This window comes from Dendrobates tinctorius, unplaced genomic scaffold, assembly GCF_039654945.1.
Source record: "Dendrobates tinctorius isolate UK_male_01 unplaced genomic scaffold, ASM3965494v1 ptg000211l, whole genome shotgun sequence".
In the NCBI taxonomy this organism is placed as follows: Eukaryota; Metazoa; Chordata; class Amphibia; order Anura; family Dendrobatidae; genus Dendrobates; species Dendrobates tinctorius.
The window spans coordinates 7,418,974-7,437,720 of NW_027361878.1; the positions used below are offsets into that span (position 1 = coordinate 7,418,974).

Below are 18,747 nucleotides of genomic sequence, written 5' to 3' on the forward strand. Positions count from 1 at the left end.
CCCACCGGGGTGTTCTGAATGACTTCATCAATCTCTTCAGTCGTAAAATCATCATCTAGTGATGTCGTCAAGTCTGTGGCCAATGTCGGAAGGGCTGTATCGCGTATATAAGATTCTGTGTGTGGTTGGGGGTCTAGGGGAGATTGGGGGGAGCGATCACCGTTAATAATGTACAATGTGTGATAATAATGCCGCATTATGTCTAGGATTTCCGTTGGATTCGATGTTGTCTGGCCATGGTGTCGTTAAAGAGAAGGAATGTATGTGGTCTGACTACGTGGGTGTAGAAATCTGGCTAACAGGCGTCCACATTTATTAGCTTGGCCGTATAATATACTCTTAAAGCGATTTCTATGATGTCAGGACTTCTCATTTAGCAGGGATTTCAGATCGTCTCAGCATTTGATCAATTCAGTCAACATCAGTCAACATTCAGTCAACATTTTCCGTGAGGTCTATAATTTCCCTACTTTTCATTTGTTTCAAGTTAGATCCATGTTTAATAAGTACCCCTCTGAGGACGCATTTAAGAGTTTCCCACTTGATAGGCATAGCAGTGGTGTCGTGTGTGTGATCTTGTAAGAATTCTGCTATGGTAGTCTTAACATCGGCCACACAAGTAGGGTCCTTTAAAAGGTTATCGTTCAATCTCCATGTCCACTGTCGCATCACAGAGTCAGGAGGACTGATGTCCAAAAAGACTGGGGCATGATCCGACCACAGGAAACTTCCAATAGACGGTCTCGGATCCCATGCCAGTGCGCAATGACTAAGGAGGAAGAAATCTATTCTGCCATATGAATTATGTGGTGTGAAGAACGTATCTTTCCCGTTGGGATTAAAAAGTCTCCAGACATCAGTAAGACGCAAATCATGAAGGCCTCTTTTCAAAGAGGACAACTGACGAAGAGATAGGTAGGATTTTGCTGCTGTGGAGTTCAATGTCGGGTTAAGAGTCAAGTTAAAGTCTCCCCCCAATATAACAACCCCTTCAGTGAAGTCAGCCATTGTCTTCAAGAAAGATCTAGTGGCTCGAATTTGGTCCCGGCTGGGGGCATACCATCCGGCTATAGTATATGTTGTTGAGAAAATCTGAATTTTCAAGATCACGCACCTGCCCTCCGTATCGACCAGCATGTCCAATATGGTATGCTGGAGGGATTTGTGGAGCGCTATAGTCACACCTCTGGATCGTGAGTCTGGGTTGGTGCTATGGAACCAGGTTGTATAATAGCGATCATGTATATTAAGGACATGTCCAGTTTTAAAGTGTCTCTCTTGTAAAATCAGCACATTTACTCTTTTCTTGTGCATACCATATAGGATTTGTGACCATTTCTGCGGGGTATTAAAGCCTCTAGTGTTCAAGGAGCCCAGTATGATCTTTTGTGTGGCAGTCTTACCCGGCATTGTATTTGTAGTCCGGAGTCAAGGAAGCAAGCTTCGCCAAAAGGGATGGGTCAGCTTCGGAGTCCAGTGCCCGCTGTAGAAAGAGGAGGAAGAAGCTAATAGGGGGGAGTGGATATAATCAAAGAAAATAGATAAGGGTTAAAGGAAGACAAAAGGTAAAAGAAAATTTAACAATACGAGTATGGATAGACACACTCCAACAAACAATTTAAAGCCTAGTGGAGGTAATTGCTAATTGCTGCACACCACAATGGCGAAGCAGCCCTCCGGGGGGTAAGTGTACGACAGAAGGGGAGTCGAAGATGCCGTCTCCTCCGGTTTCCGACCTCGTAATGATATAACAGTCGCGTATCTCTAAATCAAAGAGTCTAATGGATAAAGACCATATACAGTGGGGAAAAAAAGTATTTAGTCAGTCAGCAATAGTGCAAGTTCCACCACTTAAAAAGATGAGAGGCGTCTGTAATTTACATCATAGGTAGACCTCAACTATGGGAGACAAACTGAGAAAAAAAAATCCAGAAAATCACATTGTCTGTTTTTTTTTCATTTTATTTGCATATTATGGTGGAAAATAAGTATTTGGTCAAAAACAAGCAATCAAGATTTCTGGCTCTCACAGACCTGTAACTTCTTCTTTAAGAGTCTCCTCTTTCCTCCACTCATTACCTGTAGTAATGGCACCTGTTTAAACTTGTTATCAGTATAAAAAGACACCTGTGCACACCCTCAAACAGTCTGACTCCAAACTCCACTATGGTGAAGACCAAAGAGCTGTCAAAGGACACCAGAAACAAAATTGGAGCCCTGCACCAGGCTGGGAAGACTGAATCTGCAATAGCCAACCAGCTTGGAGTGAAGAAATCAACTGTGGGAGCAATAATTAGAAAATGGAAGACATACAAGACCACTGATAATCTCCCTCGATCTGGTGCTCCACGCAAAATCCCACCCCGTGGGGTCAGAATGATCACAAGAACGGTGAGCAAAAATCCCAGAACCACGCGGGGGGACCGAGTGAATGAACTGCAGAGAGCTGGGACCAATGTAACAAGGCCTACCATAAGTAACACACTACGCCACCATGGACTCAGATCCTGCAGTGCCAGACGTGTCCCACTGCTTAAGCCTGTACATGTCCGGGCCCGTCTGAAGTTTGCTAGAGAGCATTTGGATGATCCAGAGGAGTTTTGGGAGAATGTCCTATGGTCTGATGAAACCAAACTGGAACTGTTTGGTAGAAACACAACTTGTCGTGTTTGGAGGAAAAAGAATACTGAGTTGCATCCAAACACCATACCTACTGTAAAGCATGGTGGTGGAAACATCATGCTTTGGGGCTGTTTCTCTGCAAAGGGGCCAGGACGACTGATCCGGGTACATGAAAGAATGAATGGGGCCATGTATCGTGAGATTTTGAGTGCAAACCTCCTTCCATCAGCAAGGGCATTGAAGATGAAACGTGGCTGGGTCTTTCAACATGACAATGATCCAAAGCACACCGCCAGGGCAACGAAGGAGTGGCTTCGTAAGAAGCATTTCAAGGTCCTGGAGTGGCCTAGCCAGTCTCCAGGTCTCAACCCTATAGAAAACCTTTGGAGGGAGTTGAAAGTCCGTGTTGCCAAGCGAAAAGCCAAAAACATCACTGCTCTACAGGAGATCTGCATGGAGGAATGGGCCAACATACCAACAACAGTGTGTGGCAACCTTGTGAAGACTTACAGAAAACGTTTGACCTCTGTCATTGCCAACAAAGGATATATCACAAAGTATTGAGATGAAATTTTGTTTCTGACCAAATACTTATTTTCCACCATAATATGCAAATAAAATGAAAAAAAAACAGACAATGTGATTTTCTGGATTTTTTTTTCTCAGTTTGTCTCCCATAGTTGAGGTCTACCTATGATGTAAATTACAGACGCCTCTCATCTTTTTAAGTGGTGGAACTTGCACTATTGCTGACTGACTAAATACTTTTTTTCCCCCACTGTATAACTTAACTATGAAACATATGAGCCGTAAACACATCCCATTTCGTAATTAGTTTCAGTGTCATCAAAACTGACAATGTTTAAAAGGTACCCCAACCTATAATCCTGAAACAGTATAAGCTTTTAGGAATCAAGTCTTCCCTTAAAATAGGACACTCTATATTATTCAGCTATTAAAGGCTTGTGGGAATAGTTAATATGAAAAATTAACTGTCTAAGGGTATGAGGGGGGAGCAACGGGAGGGAGGGAAGGGGAAGAAAGGGGGGAAAAGGAAAGGAAGGAATAGAGAAGGGGAATCATCTGATAGTATGAGCATATATGAACTTTAGTTCTGCATTACTTGTAGAAATGATCCCCAAGACCCCTCCCCCATCCAAATATATATAGACCCACTTCAAATCAGATAAGAGAATTGAATAGTACTGGGTGATCAGTCAGCTTCTTCCTCTTCTAGATGTATGCGCCCATGTCCATTGGGCCGTCTCCCGCGTCGACGCTGTCGTTGGGGGTCTTGACCTCTGTGAGGGTCTTCCATTCTATAGAATGATGGTAAGGATGGCCACTCAGGAATGTCCACCTCAGGTATCTCTAGGGCGGCCGAAAATTCTGGAATACCACTAGGGTGGCTCAATCGATGCATCCTTCCCCTCTTCTGAACTCGAAGACTAAACGGAAACCCCCAGGTGTAAGAAAGTTCACGCTGCCGTAACTCATCCAAAAGGGGACGAAGAGCTCTGCGCCTCTGCAAGGTCCATCTGGACAAATCTGGTAAAAGCTGTATGCGAGTGTCTAAATGGTTTATGGGCTTTGCTCTCCTGGCTGCCCCCATTACCGCATCTTTAAGTTCATATTTATGTACCCGGCATATCACATCTCTCGGTGGGTCCTGCTCGCTAGAATGCGGGCCTAAAGCTCTATAGGCACGGTCCAGTTCCAGTGGGGTGTCTTGGGGTCTGTCTAATACCGAGTTGAAGATGCCTCTCAGAGTGGAATTTAACTCCTGGGGAGGTATAGATTCGGGTAACCCCCGTATTCTTATGTTGTTCCTACGTCCCCTATTCTCAGAATCATCCAGCATTTCTGCTTGGGTCTGCAGCTGTCTAGCTTGAGCGGCTGTGACAATCTCCTGAGCCTCCATTCTTTCTTTCAGAGAGGCCAGAAGCTGGTCATGGGATTCAACTTTCTCACCACATTGTTGGATGTCATCTTTAAGTATGGAAAGTTCAGCTTTATAGGAAGCTTCCAAGCGAACAATGTACTGCTTAATATCCTGTTTCGTCGGGTTGTCTTTTGTTATATAATAGATTGAAATCGACCTCTATGGGTGCTGCGGAGTGTCCTGTAGAGAGGGGGGGCCGATGTCCCGCACTGTGGTGTTAGGGATGCATCTTGTTGGTAGGCAGGCGGTGGAGCTGTGCTAAACGGCAGTCCAGCCTGATGGGCAGGTGACATAGCATGGTCTGCTTGCCCTCTTATCATAGAGTCAGCTTTCCCCTGTGCTGAATAATCACTGGTGGTGTTAATACTGGTATCTGGGGGATTAATAATGTCTCCCTGTAAGTATAGCGTGGGGAGTTTTGCAGAAGTCTCTCCCGGGCCCCCGCCTGCTTCACTGGCGCGCGGTTGTATTGGTTTGTCTGCGGGGTTCCCCTGTGAGAGACGGGCCTCCAGGGGTTCAGTGATCCTATCATGGGGAGAGCGCCTTATCCCCTGTGGAGCCTCCGCGATAACACTGCCAGATCCCCGAGGGGTCCCCCCATGGTCCTCCATCTCCCCGGACTGCTCCCTCACTTCTTGTACCTTGCCTCCTGTTAACGGCGGGGCCGGCTGTGCTCTGCGCGCCGCATCCATCATGGCGCCTGAGGCCTTCTTTCTCCCCGCTCCTGAAAAGTAGCGGGAGATGCTCTGAGGAGCCTTGTCGGGAGCTGCGGGCCCGGTGGACGTGCTCCCTCTGCTCCTTCTGGTAGGCATCGGTGTAGAGGACATTTGTATCGGGCTCTGTTCAGGTCAGTTACCGGTATAGGAGCGGGAGCTCTCCAGAACGCGTCCTCACTCCTCGCCTGCCATGCCACGCCCCCCACCTGAGAATATAATTATACTGTAAAGGCCACCTAACATCATTGTACTCACATGATCGGCCGTTTTATATTTTTACGGTCCATATAAACAGGCCTTAAAAGTAAGTGTCCACATTTCAATGCTGTGGGGTTTAAGGTCCAAAATTCAGCATTTACTAATTTCTCAATATATCTGTAGAATGGTGAGAGTTTCGTTTTTCTCCTAATACAAACAGTATATAAAGTTGCATCTGACAAAATTAGAATATCATAAAAAAGTTAGTTTATTTCAGTTCTTCAATACAAAAAGTGAAACAGTGTGATTTATTTCAATGGTTTATTTCTGTTAATGTTGATGATTATGGCTTACAGCCATTAAAAACCCCAAAGTCATTATCTCAGTAAATTAGAATACTTTATAACACCATCTTGAAAAATGATTTTAAAATCTGAAATGTTGGCCTACTGAAATGTATGTTCAGTAAATGCACTCAATACTTGGTCGGGGCTCCTTATGCATTAAATACTGCATCGATGCAGCGTGGCATGGAGGCGATTAGCCTGTGGCACTGCTGAGAGGTTATGGAAGCCCAGGTTGCTTTGATAGTAGCCTTCAGCTCATCTGCATTGTTGGATCTGGTGTCTCTCATTTTCCTCTTGACAGTACCCCATAGATTGTCTATGAGATTAAGTTCAGGTGAGTTTGCTGGCCAATCAAGCACAGTGATACTTTTGTTTTTAAACCAGGTATTGGTACTTTTGGCAGTGTGGACAGGTGCCAAGTCCTGCTGGAGAATGAAATTTCCATCTCCAAAAAGCTTGTTGACAGAGGGAAGCATGAAGTGCTCTAAAATTTCCTGGTAGACGGCTGCGCTGTCTTTGGTCTTGATAAAACACAGTGGACCTATACCAGCAGATGACATGGCTCCCCAAACCATCACTGATTGTGGAAACCCTTCACCCTTCAGGTGCTTCACGAGAAATAAAGCAATGTGGAAGGAAAAAAATTAACATTTTACTCTTTTTGCAAAAAAATCTACTCTGGAACCAAACTGTTTTATTTTCAAAAGGGCATCAGGAGACAATGGACCACAAAATTTGTTGTGCAATTTCTCCTGAGCACGACGATACCCTGTATGTGGGGGAAAGCCACTGTTTGGGCTCAGAGGGGAGGAAGAACTGTTTGACTTGGCTGGAATCAACTGCGGGAGCCAAGTCGCGTTTGGAGAACCCCTGATCTACCTAAACAGTGGAAACCCCCCAATTCTAACCCCAACCCTAACACAGCCCTAACCCCAACCCTTATCCCAACAAACCCCTAACCACAACCCTAACCCCAACACCACATTCTTAACCCCAACACCACAACCCTAAACCAGCGTTGAAATCTCATCTCCTGAGATCTTGATGCCAAGATCTCCATTTGCACGTGTGCCGCCCCTTGTTGGCCATTTTCCCGAAGTCCATCGCACAGGAGGAAACCACGGAACTGCGGGGGGCCCTGGCCTTTCACAAAATTTTGGCAGAGCACCTCGCAGCAGCAGTGGACACCCCAGGCAATGGCAGAGGCGGCGGATACCCTGGGCAGAGGCAGCAGACACCCCCTCATCCCAGCCTGCAGCAACAGTACCAGTAAGGTAAATACACGTTATAAGACGCGCCCCCATTTCCCCCCCAAATTTGGGGGGGAAAAGTGCATCTTATAATGCGTAAAATACGGTAAATCAATTTAGTAACATGAGAATGCTTCTTTAACAGGCAATATTAACCCATGCAGGAATCACTCTCCATTAATTCTACTATAACACCAAACAAGGTTCATTCTGTTCCTGTGCAGCTTGGGGTGTGGTAATAGCAGGTTTTAAGAATATTTTCTATGTATGTTGCTATTTCAATGTTACGGTTATTAATGTATATATTATTACATTTGTTATTGAATTATATTCTTTTGCAAAGGTTAAGACACTGAAAGATTATGTTTGGGGCACCAAAGACAGAATGGAGGGTGTCAAATCCAGGGGGGTCATGCTGAACCCACCATGCTGTTATCTTTTTGCCACAGCACTCTGCTGCCCCCTATCACAGGACAATTACACAACTGACAGACGATTAACAGATGAGGCTGCAACTGTTACCATTAATAGGCTGGTTATTAGAGAACTGACAGTGAGCGCAGGGGCGGACACTGACAGCTTGGGGCCCCTGTGCAAGAAATGTGTCTCGACCCCCCCTCCTTTTATTAAATAGTCTCCTTTATTATGTATATTGCCATCCCTTATTATACAGTGCCCGCTCTTGTTATGTAAAGTACCGTCCCTTACATAATGGATTATATAGAGCCCTGTTTTTTATTACATACCGTCTTAGCTGTATAATGCAATGATTGCTGCTGGAGCATGGGAAAGCTTCTTTTCTAATGGAGAAGCTGATGGACTGGTCATCTGGTCACCGGCTCCTCCATTAGCAGTCATTTTATATCTAAAAAGAGAGGGGACTATGTAATAAAAGAGGGTGCTTTGAAAAAAATTAACAAGAATACACTATGTAAGAGACAGTACTGTACATAACAGCAGAGGAAGCTATATAATAAGGGATAGCACCATATATAACTAGAGGACGGTACGTAATAAGGGAAGATGTTATACATAATAAAAGAGGAAACTATGTAACTAAGGATGGTGTTATATAGAATTAGTGAGTACATAATATACTAAGGGACTATGTACATACATAACCTCTATGCTAAGGGACTATGTTAGACATAATAAGCGATAATAATGTCTTCCTCCACCTCCCCCTGTTCTTAAGTCCATTATGAGTCCCCCTTCCTCCCATCCCAATCCCCCACACCCCTCATTGTCCTCCTCCCTCTGCATCCCTTTATTGTCCTCTCCCACACCCCATCATTGCCCTCTTCACCACCTCCATCATTGCTTTCTCCACCACTATCATTGCTTTCTCCCTCATCACCCCATATCATTGCCCATTCCACCACCTCTATCATTTCCTCCTCCCCCACCACCCCCATTATTGCCCTTTCCACCACAATCACTGAATTCTCTCCCACCACCTCCATCATTAATTTTCCCCACCACCCCATCATTGCCCTTTTCACCACATCCATCATTTCCTCCTCTCCCACCATCCCCATCCTTGCCCATTTCACCACTTCCATCCTTTTCTCCTCCCCCACTATCCCCATCATTGCCCTCTCCATCACCCCATCATTGCCTTCTCCCCATCAGCCCCATCATTGCCCTCTCCTCCCCCTAGACACACACAGCATCATTCACCTCTTTGCACATTCCCCCGCAGCGCTACGCATGCACGCACACACACAACACACCTACACACACACAGCACCTCTCCGCATGCTCTGCTGCAGCATCACAGTCACCTTCCTCTCTGTGACACAGCCAGCCAATGAATGATGACGTCATCCAGCGGTGCTGCTGTCTGTGTAAGAGAAAGCAGGACAGATTGCTGCAGCTCCGCTCCGCTGCTATTTTCTCTTGTAGGCTGCGAAGCTGCAGGGATCTCTCCCTGCCCACCGCACATGAGGGCAATATGGCCAGGGGCCAGATTGCCCTCATTATTATCCACCCTGCAGGGTCCACCCCCTCCACCTCCAGGCCCGGATGCAGCCGCACAGGCTGCACATGTGGTACGTCCGCCCATGAGTGAGCGAGAACTATATACCCTTCCGATTCCAAAACATTGAATATCTATATACCCTGGTACAGTCACTGCTAACTCCACAATAACCCAAGAACTACTCACTGCCACCACCAATAATTTCCTACAAGCAGATTGGACGCCAGGTTTCTGGTAGCATATGGCTTTCAGGAGTGTGGTTTACAGAACAAAGGAACATTAAATTTTATATTTAATCCAGAACGATAGGCAGTGTTTATAAAAAAAAATATCTATAAGATTTTACAAAGGGGACAAACAATACAGAATATACAGTTACATAAAATAAAATGGATTAACAGAGAAACTTACTACACTGGTCACATAGATGGCTCAGCTTACCAAAGGAGAGCACTTTGATTGTTGACATCCAGTGAACATCACTAATATCTATCTCTCTGCAAGGAACCCAGATCATAATTCGCCTTGCCCTTTTACAGCACATACAGCTCTGGCAAAAATTAAGACACCACTTTCAAATGTTCAGTTTGTCTGATTTTTCTCTTTATAGGTATATTTTTGAGTAAAATGTAAATTGTTCTTTTAGTCTATAAACTTCTGACAACACGTCTCCGAATTTACAAGCAATAAATTTAGTATTTTTTTCTGACAAAGAAAAATGGTCAAAATTAAAAAAACAGTGCTTTCAGACCTCAAATAATGGAAAGAAAAAAACAAGTTCATAATCATTTAGAAAGAACAATATTAATGTTTTAACTCAGGAAGAGTTCAGATATCAATATTTTGTGGAATAACCATGATTCTTAATCACAGCTTTCATGCGTCTTGGCATGCTTTCCACCAGTCTTTCACACTGCTTCTAGCTCAAAAATGTAAGCAGTTCTTTGTGTGATTGCTTGTGACTATCCATCTTCCTCTTGATTACACTCCAGAGGTTTTCCATGGAGTTCAGGTCTGGAGAATGGGCTGCCCATGACAGGGTTTTGATGTGGTGGTCTGTTAATTTTTTCCAGAGCTGTATGTTACACCCACACATCTCCCCTTTATGACTCATAATAGGGCTGGTCATGGGATGTGGCTTCAGTTTTTTAAAATTATGATATTCACAACTTTCACAAAATCTTCACTCCTGACAATCACAGGCATTTGATATCGCCATCATATTTTTATTTTGGATTTTACCTTTTCATAGATAGGAAACATTGCATAGCTGTTGTCAGCGATCTGGCCAGTATTGATTTGAGGCTTTTACATATGTGTCACAGTTATGAAAAAATATGCATATTTTCCTCCTATTACTCTTGAAGTTGAAAATGTATGCCCCATCAATAACGGATCTATACAAACCACAATATTCATAACTGCACATTGGAGACACAAAGTCTTTGGGAAGTTTTTTTCATCCTAGCAGCTCATCCTGGAGAAGAACCTACTGGTCCTCCTTTAATCAAATAAACCCCAGACATCATGTCCATTCCCAGCAAATATACCATTCCTAATTACCTGCCCACACTAGGGAGTCTGGGCTTCCAAAAAGAGTTTTTATTAGTTTTGTCACTTCCCAGCCATATGTAATTTCCTCACTTCCCTATGTTAACATGGGGTTCCACTTTAAGGGGGCTCTTAGATGCCAGATCTGTCTCCTTGAGAAATTATGTGTGAGACAGATGGGGAGGTGAAGACCAACTCCTTGGAGATGTGTTATGGATTTTAATGTTTTCTAGCGGCAAAAAATGGTGATATTATGCAAACCTTTTCACTGCACAATGATGAGGAATTGTATTTAAAGGTGATCAGTTCCAATAGTAGAGGCAAATAAAGAATGCACTGTATATAATATCCCCATTATACAACAGCAGACTTACCTTTGCCTGATAGTAACATTTTGTTCAATATTTTTCCCTGTTTTGCAGCTTAAACAGGTGAAATGTGTTCTCTACACTTGATTATTGTAGACAGGACCCACATGGCTTGTCAAACACCCTGTCATCAGCAGTCAGAGACGTCTACAATGTAAGCCACGCATATGTTTATGTATGGCGTCCTAGGTAGATTGGCACAGTTCCTACTCTAGCCTTGAGGAATTGAAAATGTTTCCTGCTTTTGTTTAGTAGAAACTTTCCATGATTTATAGAAATAAAACGCCATGTGTATAGAAAATTAATCACTGCAATGTATTCTGCTCTGAAAATGGGTCACATCACACTGTGCTGCACTGATGACAGCTCTTTAAAATAGAAGGAAAGGCAAGACACAAAGTGCTGACCTGTGGCCAGGATCCTCCCTGATATTAGACTTTTCCTGATGGAGAATTGTTTTTTCTACCTTTCTAGGGCATGTTCACACTGGGTGAGAAAAATACACAGCAATCTGGAGTGCAATGCAAGTGATTGGGGGGCTTTAAAAATCTGCACGGATTACCGCAGTCTATGCTGTTGAATATATCTATAGCATTACAAAGGGCGAAAGCAACAATCTAAAACCAGTACATTTAATGCAGATTTCATTGCAACTTTCTTCACAGCAAATCTACCCTGCGTAGACAGAATCATTAAGACCACCCATTCCCCCCGTATGCATAAGTATAACATTGGACAAAGACACGAATTTCGGCAATATCAACCAATCCTCTAAAGGGAATAGGGAACAAGATATTGAGAGAGAGAGAGAGAGAGAAGGATTGGATAGGCTGTATTTCTGTGCCCAATCCTCTTGTTCCTAGGGAGATGGCCTGCCGCTACAGGTGTCTGGTGGTGACTTAATTTACTTTCGCTTTGGAAAACACATGCATCTGTACGAGGAGGTTGGAAGAGTTGGATATATGGAAGGTGTGGAAGGCTGGACGAGATGGATGTATGAAAGTTATAAGAGATGGATGTATTAAAGGTGGGGGAGGCTGGAAGAGATGGATGTATGGAAGGTTAGAGAGGTTGGAAGAGATGGATGTATGGAAGGTTGGAAGAGATAGATGTATGAAATTTTGGGAGAGATGGGTGTATGGAAGGTTAGAAGAGATGGATGTATTAAAGGTTGAGGAAGATGGAAGAGAAGGATGTATGGAAGATTGGGAGAGATGGATGTATGGAAGGTTAGGGAAGGTAGAAGAGATGGATGTATGGAAGGTTAGGGAAGGTAGAAGAGATGGATGTATAGAAGGTTGGCTTTGTTGGAAGAGATGGATGGATGGAAAGTTAGGGAGGCTGGAAGAGATAGATAAACATCTTTGACCTTGAATTCAAATGAACATAGATAAATTACTTGTACTGGAACTACACTTAAAAGGAACTTGACCGCTGATTCATGGTCTGCGAACCATGAGCAGTATGAAGATGATGCATTATTGAATCTGGCTCCATTATTGTATTCATGCATATTTCACTCTAAAAGCGGTTCGGGGAAAATATACTTTTAAAAGCATCAAGAGAATGATGCGACTCAGAAGACCAGTCCAAGAGGCAGCTCCCTAACAGCTTCTCTCTGCCCCGGTTCCCTAGACTGACAGTTCTCTTCTTATACACACAGGGAGCTATGAGTCCAGGGGAGCCAGGCAAGGAGAAGCTGCTGGGGACCTGCCTCTTGGACTAGTTATCCAGGTCACATTGTCCCTGGACAGCTTTTAAATGCATGATTTCTCTGAAATGCCGCAGTGTTACAGAGCGTTAGGCCAGTGTCACACTTGCAAGAAACTAGCATGTCTCTCATCGCAATACCCGGCACTGCCACCGGCACTCGGGACCGGAGCGCTCAGCTGCACAGAAATATATGCAGCCGCACACTCCGATCCCGAGTGCCGGCGGCAGTGCCAGGTATTGAGATGCAAGACTCGTGCGAGTTTCTCGCAAGTCTGACTCCGGCTTAACACATACAGAACAACACACTGTCTCTGATGCATGCAAGATGTGGTTTGGGCAGCTGTCAGGTTCCCTTTAGTACATTAGCTCATGTACTGATATACATGAGGTACACTGTACATGAACAACATGTTTTAATTAATCAGGAAGGCAGTAAACAGTGCCAGATTTACCTGTAGGTGCCAAAAGTCAGGAGAAAGTGCACCTGCTCCTGGGAAAACTCACATCTGAACAAAAATAGTGTATATACCCAATTAGTGGCAATTATAATAGACACCAACATTGCTGTTAGAGTTTACAGAGGACACCCAGTGACAGACAGACATGTTCCAGGGCCAAAGAGGATTAATCTCCAGCCTCCATACAAAGAGTTAAGGCACCATCATTTTTAGAAAATCTTCTACCCCTCTGATGGTAAAAATTAAGTCTTTACGGATGTTTCATGTGTGCAATTAGAGCGCGGGTGCATTCTCCATCACTCACCCAGCAGTATTTTACACTTCTCTAACTGTTCATCTACAGACTGAAGTTTTTGTACGGAAATAATTTCAGAAATCCTCGCCAGTGTGAAATTAATTCACATGCAAACTTCAATAAATAATTCAGGATTATATAGAGAAATGTACTAGAAAATGCATTTATATCCTCTCCTGTCCCTATCCAACCCTAGATTTAATACATTTCTGAGCCACTGAATAGGATTTTGTGAACTAAACTGCTAAACGTTTCTATATTTTTTGTACATTTTAACACCTTATATCTATACCCTAATAGATCAATAGGACCCAAAAGAAGGAGGCCTTGTACTCTAGACGTTCCATCTATGAGGTACAGCGCTCCCCCTTTTCCAAACCTTACAAGACACGTATTACAAGACCTCTTATAAACTGAAATGGGCAATATGCCGACTGCTTAGGGCTAGACGGGGACTATGATTTCGTGGCATAAAGATAGTAATGTCACACTGCTACTTTGTGTCTGAACACTGTTACAGTAGTCGTGCTGAGACCCTTGAAACGCGGTTGTAATGTCACAGATGACAATTATTCAAACTTGCAGAATTTGTGGGTGCAACTTTGCAAGCTGTGTGCGACTTCCTTGTAACCTTGCTGCAATTTGACTGGCTTTTTTTTGTATCTTCGATTTTTTAATAAATCCTCTACGCCCATACACTGATGGCCAAACACAACCACTTGGGTAACAACTAATTTTTCAGAAGTATTGAGACACTTACACATTTCACCTATAAGAGCTTTATGACTTCCCCTTCTATATCCATAGACATTAATGGCGTTGGTCTCCTATTTGCAGCTGTAACAACTCTCGCTCTTCTGAGAAAACTTACTATAAGATTTTGGAGGCGTCTGTGGGAATTTTTGCCCCTTCATCCAGAAGAACATTTGTGAAGTCAGACCCTGATGCTGGGGGAGAGGCCAGGGTCACAATCTCTTTTCTAGTTCATCCACAAAGTGTTGGATGTGAGGCTGGTCATGCTCTTCCACACCAAACTCCTCCAACCGTGTCTACATGGACCTTATGCACTGGGAACAGTGATAGGAAACAGAAAAAGGTCTTCCTCAAATTATTCTCAAAAGTTGAAATCTACAATTGTCCAAAATGTCTTGTATTGGTTGTTAGGATTTCTCTTTACTGGGGCCTAGGCCGACCCCATATCATCTTCCTTCCTCCATGAAACGTCACAGCTGGCACAAAGACTCGTCCATCAGGCACCACATAGAGAAGGGTGATCCATCATGCCAGAGAACACATTTTCACTGCAACTGATGCTTAGCATTGTGGTGATGTAAGGCCATTGAAACCCATGTACAGTAATGAAGGGACACAGTTTTGATATTAATGCCAGAGAAGGTTTGGGCTCTGCAGTTATGGAGGCACCACAGAGTTGGTGACTTTTCCACCCTCTGCTCCTCAGCACTCAGTGACATTGCTCTGTAATGTTACGTGGTCTCCACATCGTGGCTGAGTTGCTGCGGTTCCTTCCACTTCACAAAAAAACGTGCCTGTCTTGTCTGCCTCTGCTTGTTTTCTCACTCTGCTCCTTGCTTCTCTTTGCATCTCCACAAGAGTTTAAAATGCTCTTGACTTAGGAAAGTCTGACTGACGGCTTCACTGTAATGACCCCTCCCAAAACCCACACTTACCCCTTCTTAACTTAAATAAGACACGACTGCGTGACATTGGATGTAAAAGGCCACAGCAGCCCCGTTTATTAACACCAAACAAGCAATAACATTTTATCCATAAACGTAGAAATATTCCATAAACATAACCACCAGCAAAAGGAGGGGGGGTGAATAAAGAGTCCATTGTACATGATTGCAACACCAGCTCCACCACGTGCCCTCAGCCGCACCACACCGGCTCGAGGACACCCAGCCGAGTGTTGCAAAACCCATTGTACATGATTGCAACACCAGCTCCACCACGTGCCCTCAGCCGCACCACACCGGCTCGAGGACACCCAGCCGAGTGTTGCCCAACCAATGTCCTGCTGGGACCCAGCCCAGCAGGGACCCACGTTAACATGCCCCGCTGTGACCGAGCACAGCAGGGTCCCACGTTAACATGTCCCGCTGTGACCCAGCACAGCTGGGACCCACCTTAACCAAGTATACCATTGCACCACCAGGGGTAACCCGCTCCTGCACTGGGTTCACCCCCCCGCTCTTTGTGCAATCCACCGACTTCAAATACCCCCCTCCTTTCCGCCACCGCGAGCACGTATGACACCTTGTACGTGCGAGTACCACCACCAAAAACCCAACCCGAGCCGACTCTGCGGCTCGAGTAACCAATGTTTCTGTACCAAGACCAATCAATCAAAACTGATCCCCATTAGACCTCACAATGCCAACCTACACCAAAATACCAGTACAACAAGGTCAGCCACACCCAAGACCTGCAACTAGCCAACCGCATCGTCCAATCCTATGCACCGCCTGCGCGACCAGTCCCCAACCTGAGCCGCCGCCTCTGCCTCGTTGAGACCGCAACATTGCAGGCGCCTCCGAAAATTATACTTCACCTAATAATTAATCAAAGCCAACCATTATTGCCGTGAACAAAAAAACCTACATTGGTTCCCCAAACCTCCGATAGATTCTTGAAAATGTGCCCAGTAAAACCCACTATGTAGTCATTCCAAACAGGAGCCCCTATGGACACCAACATGAGCACGGCTCCCAGGCAGAAAATTGCACTCCACCTGATAATAATCAAAGCCAACCATTATAGACGTAACAACAGAACCTACACTGGTTCCCCAACCTCCGACAGATTCTTGAAAAACGTGCCCCACTATATAGTCATGAACAACAACACGAGCATGGCTCCCAGGCAGGAGCATTCAGGCCCGATGTCTCAGATCAAACTCCTTGACGCCCCAGCGACCAAGTCTCCACCACACACGTGCAGTACCAAAACGCTGTTGGTCCCGTCAACCCTGCGTGATAGCATCTATCTTAAAATATCCACCCAACTAGAAAACATAAACCAATCCACCCCGTAATCACCACGACCCGGAACGAATTAATTGTGTGCATCACCCGTGCACTTCGAACCCAGAATCACAACACTATTGTTGCCACCCTCTTACCAAAAGTGAGATGTACTCCGCACCCATTCCCCGCTGAACTGTGGATTCGACACTACTCACAAAAGAAAGAAAAGCGACTCCACACCACCTGAAGTCCAGGAAAACTCAGACACACATCACGTCTCCCGAAAACCCCAGACACCATAAACCCGGGCCATCCGTCAAAACATTGCACTCACCGGTGCCCGATGCTTGTCCACCACTCAGCCTTAAAGCACCGCAAAAAGCACCCCCAAACGGAGCACAGCCCCAGATGATTACCAGGTCCTTAGAATCATTAAAAGTCAATGCACATCGCACTAGCTTCCCCTGCCACAGCGTACCACCAGCCCGACATTAATGAAAGTAATGTTATAGCTGCAACCTGCTCACCCACTACCTAAAGTACACCTCCCCCGCAGCAGCGCTGCACCACAACCGTGTCCCCATAATACCAGCCGGTCCTGACAAGTGCGCATAACGGAATAAATGACATAGCCATGTATTGCCGGACGGGCTACACCCACGCGGGAGACCATTCACACGGCCATCGAAACAACATGTCCTGCCTCATGTTCTATACAGAATTCCTGACAAATGGAACAACACCCGCTGGATAAACAAACCGTTCACCAACAGGACCCCCGAGACCAGTAAAGCACACGCTGGGTTACCCAACTCAAATGTTGCATCATCCTTGCGCAACACTTCACCCTGGCCCCCCCGTCCGGGGGCACCCAAAAAGAAAAGACTCTAAGGAGAGCTGTATACCCAGAAGGCAAAGCAGGACCAGCTGCACCCACAATAAACCTCCTAGCCCATTGTAACGAAAAACTATCCACTCTGTATAATAAACTCCTACGTAGCTACAATCAACGGCTGTAACAAATACCACCCGATACAGTCTGCCAAAAGCTCAATCGGCAACCCTAAAGAACCGCAGTGAGAACCCACCAGTCCTTACGTACAAAAGTTGTTAAAACTGCCCCAGGGCAGCCACGACCAGCAAATTACCGTAAGAACGCCATATGACTGCAGATCATGCAAAAAACCCCAGTGGATCGTAGCCCCACGTATTCAATAACCAAAATCAACCCCCCAGAACAGCAGCGCGATATACACGGGAACCTAATAACGACCCCCGACCTGACACGATGTACTCGTTAACCTAACCTGACTTAGACATAGGGCCCCAGGTGAATCAAACACTTTGACTTATCCAAACACATGATAACCGCAACAACGCCCTGAGCATGAAGAAACCCAAAGTAGTCAAGGGTTGGACCATGAACAGAAATAAGCACACCACCTTCCCTAATACCAGATAGTAGTCCCAGGTTGGACCATGAACAGAAAATAAGCACTGCACCATCCCTAATACCAGATAATCCCAGACTACCACACAGAAACCAAACCACGGACCTCAACAACCGGACATTGACCAACCATAACCCCAGCTCCACGCCATATCTACGTACCCCCAGAAATTAACCAGGAAAACAAATCCGGTAAAAGGTCAACTCCAAGCCCCCCGGGGGAAATGTCATCCATTGCTGCCAGAAAGGCAGGTTCCCGAAAGATCTGCCGTCCCAAGCATCTCGACCTCACCAGAACGTCTGCCGCAACAAACCAAAATGCCCCTAGTGAACATGAAAACCCTTAGTACACTCAAAGCCCCTATTGGAGAACCGAACCCGGCATATGAATAAAACACACCCTAATGAAAACTCGACCACCTACCCCCTCACCTCTGACCAGCAATAGAACACACCCCATTGTAACGTGAAAGATTAAGCCGCCCGATGCACTACCCAAACAGATCACCACGTCAGTGAACTGCCATCCAACCCTTATCAAATACTAGGCGCGGCGATAAAACTGCTCACCACATCAGTGAACTACCATCAAGCCCTTATCAAATACTAGGCGCGGCGATAAAACTGCTCACCACATCGGTGAACTACCATCAAACCCTTATCAAATACTAGGCGCGGCGATAAAACTGCTCACCACATCAATGAACTAACATCAACCCTTATCAAATACTAGGCGCGGCGATAAAACAGCTCACCACATCAGTGAACTACCATCAAACCCTTATCAAATACTTGGCGCGGCGATAATCCTCCAGCCCAAAGACCCCATGCCTATAACAATAAACCATAAAACTGGCATGGATATGGCT

The 18,747-nt window shown here is 45.1% G+C and overlaps 1 protein-coding gene across 8 annotated transcripts in view; it reads right to left on the bottom strand.

Moving 5' to 3' along the window:
- Window positions 1-18,747, bottom strand: part of TSPAN4 (tetraspanin 4) — a 755,262-nt gene that overhangs the window by 466,024 nt on the left and 270,491 nt on the right. For 4 of the 8 annotated variants that reach the window (XM_073554358.1, XM_073554359.1, XM_073554360.1 and 1 more), the window contains one exon: window positions 1,404-1,483. The exons of the other annotated variants lie outside the window; for them this stretch is intronic. In XM_073554358.1, the coding sequence (XP_073410459.1) occupies window positions 1,404-1,410 (7 nt within the window). In that variant the 5' untranslated portion in view covers window positions 1,411-1,483. The remainder of the gene's footprint in view (window positions 1-1,403; window positions 1,484-18,747) is intronic. 8 annotated transcript variants of the gene reach the window in all.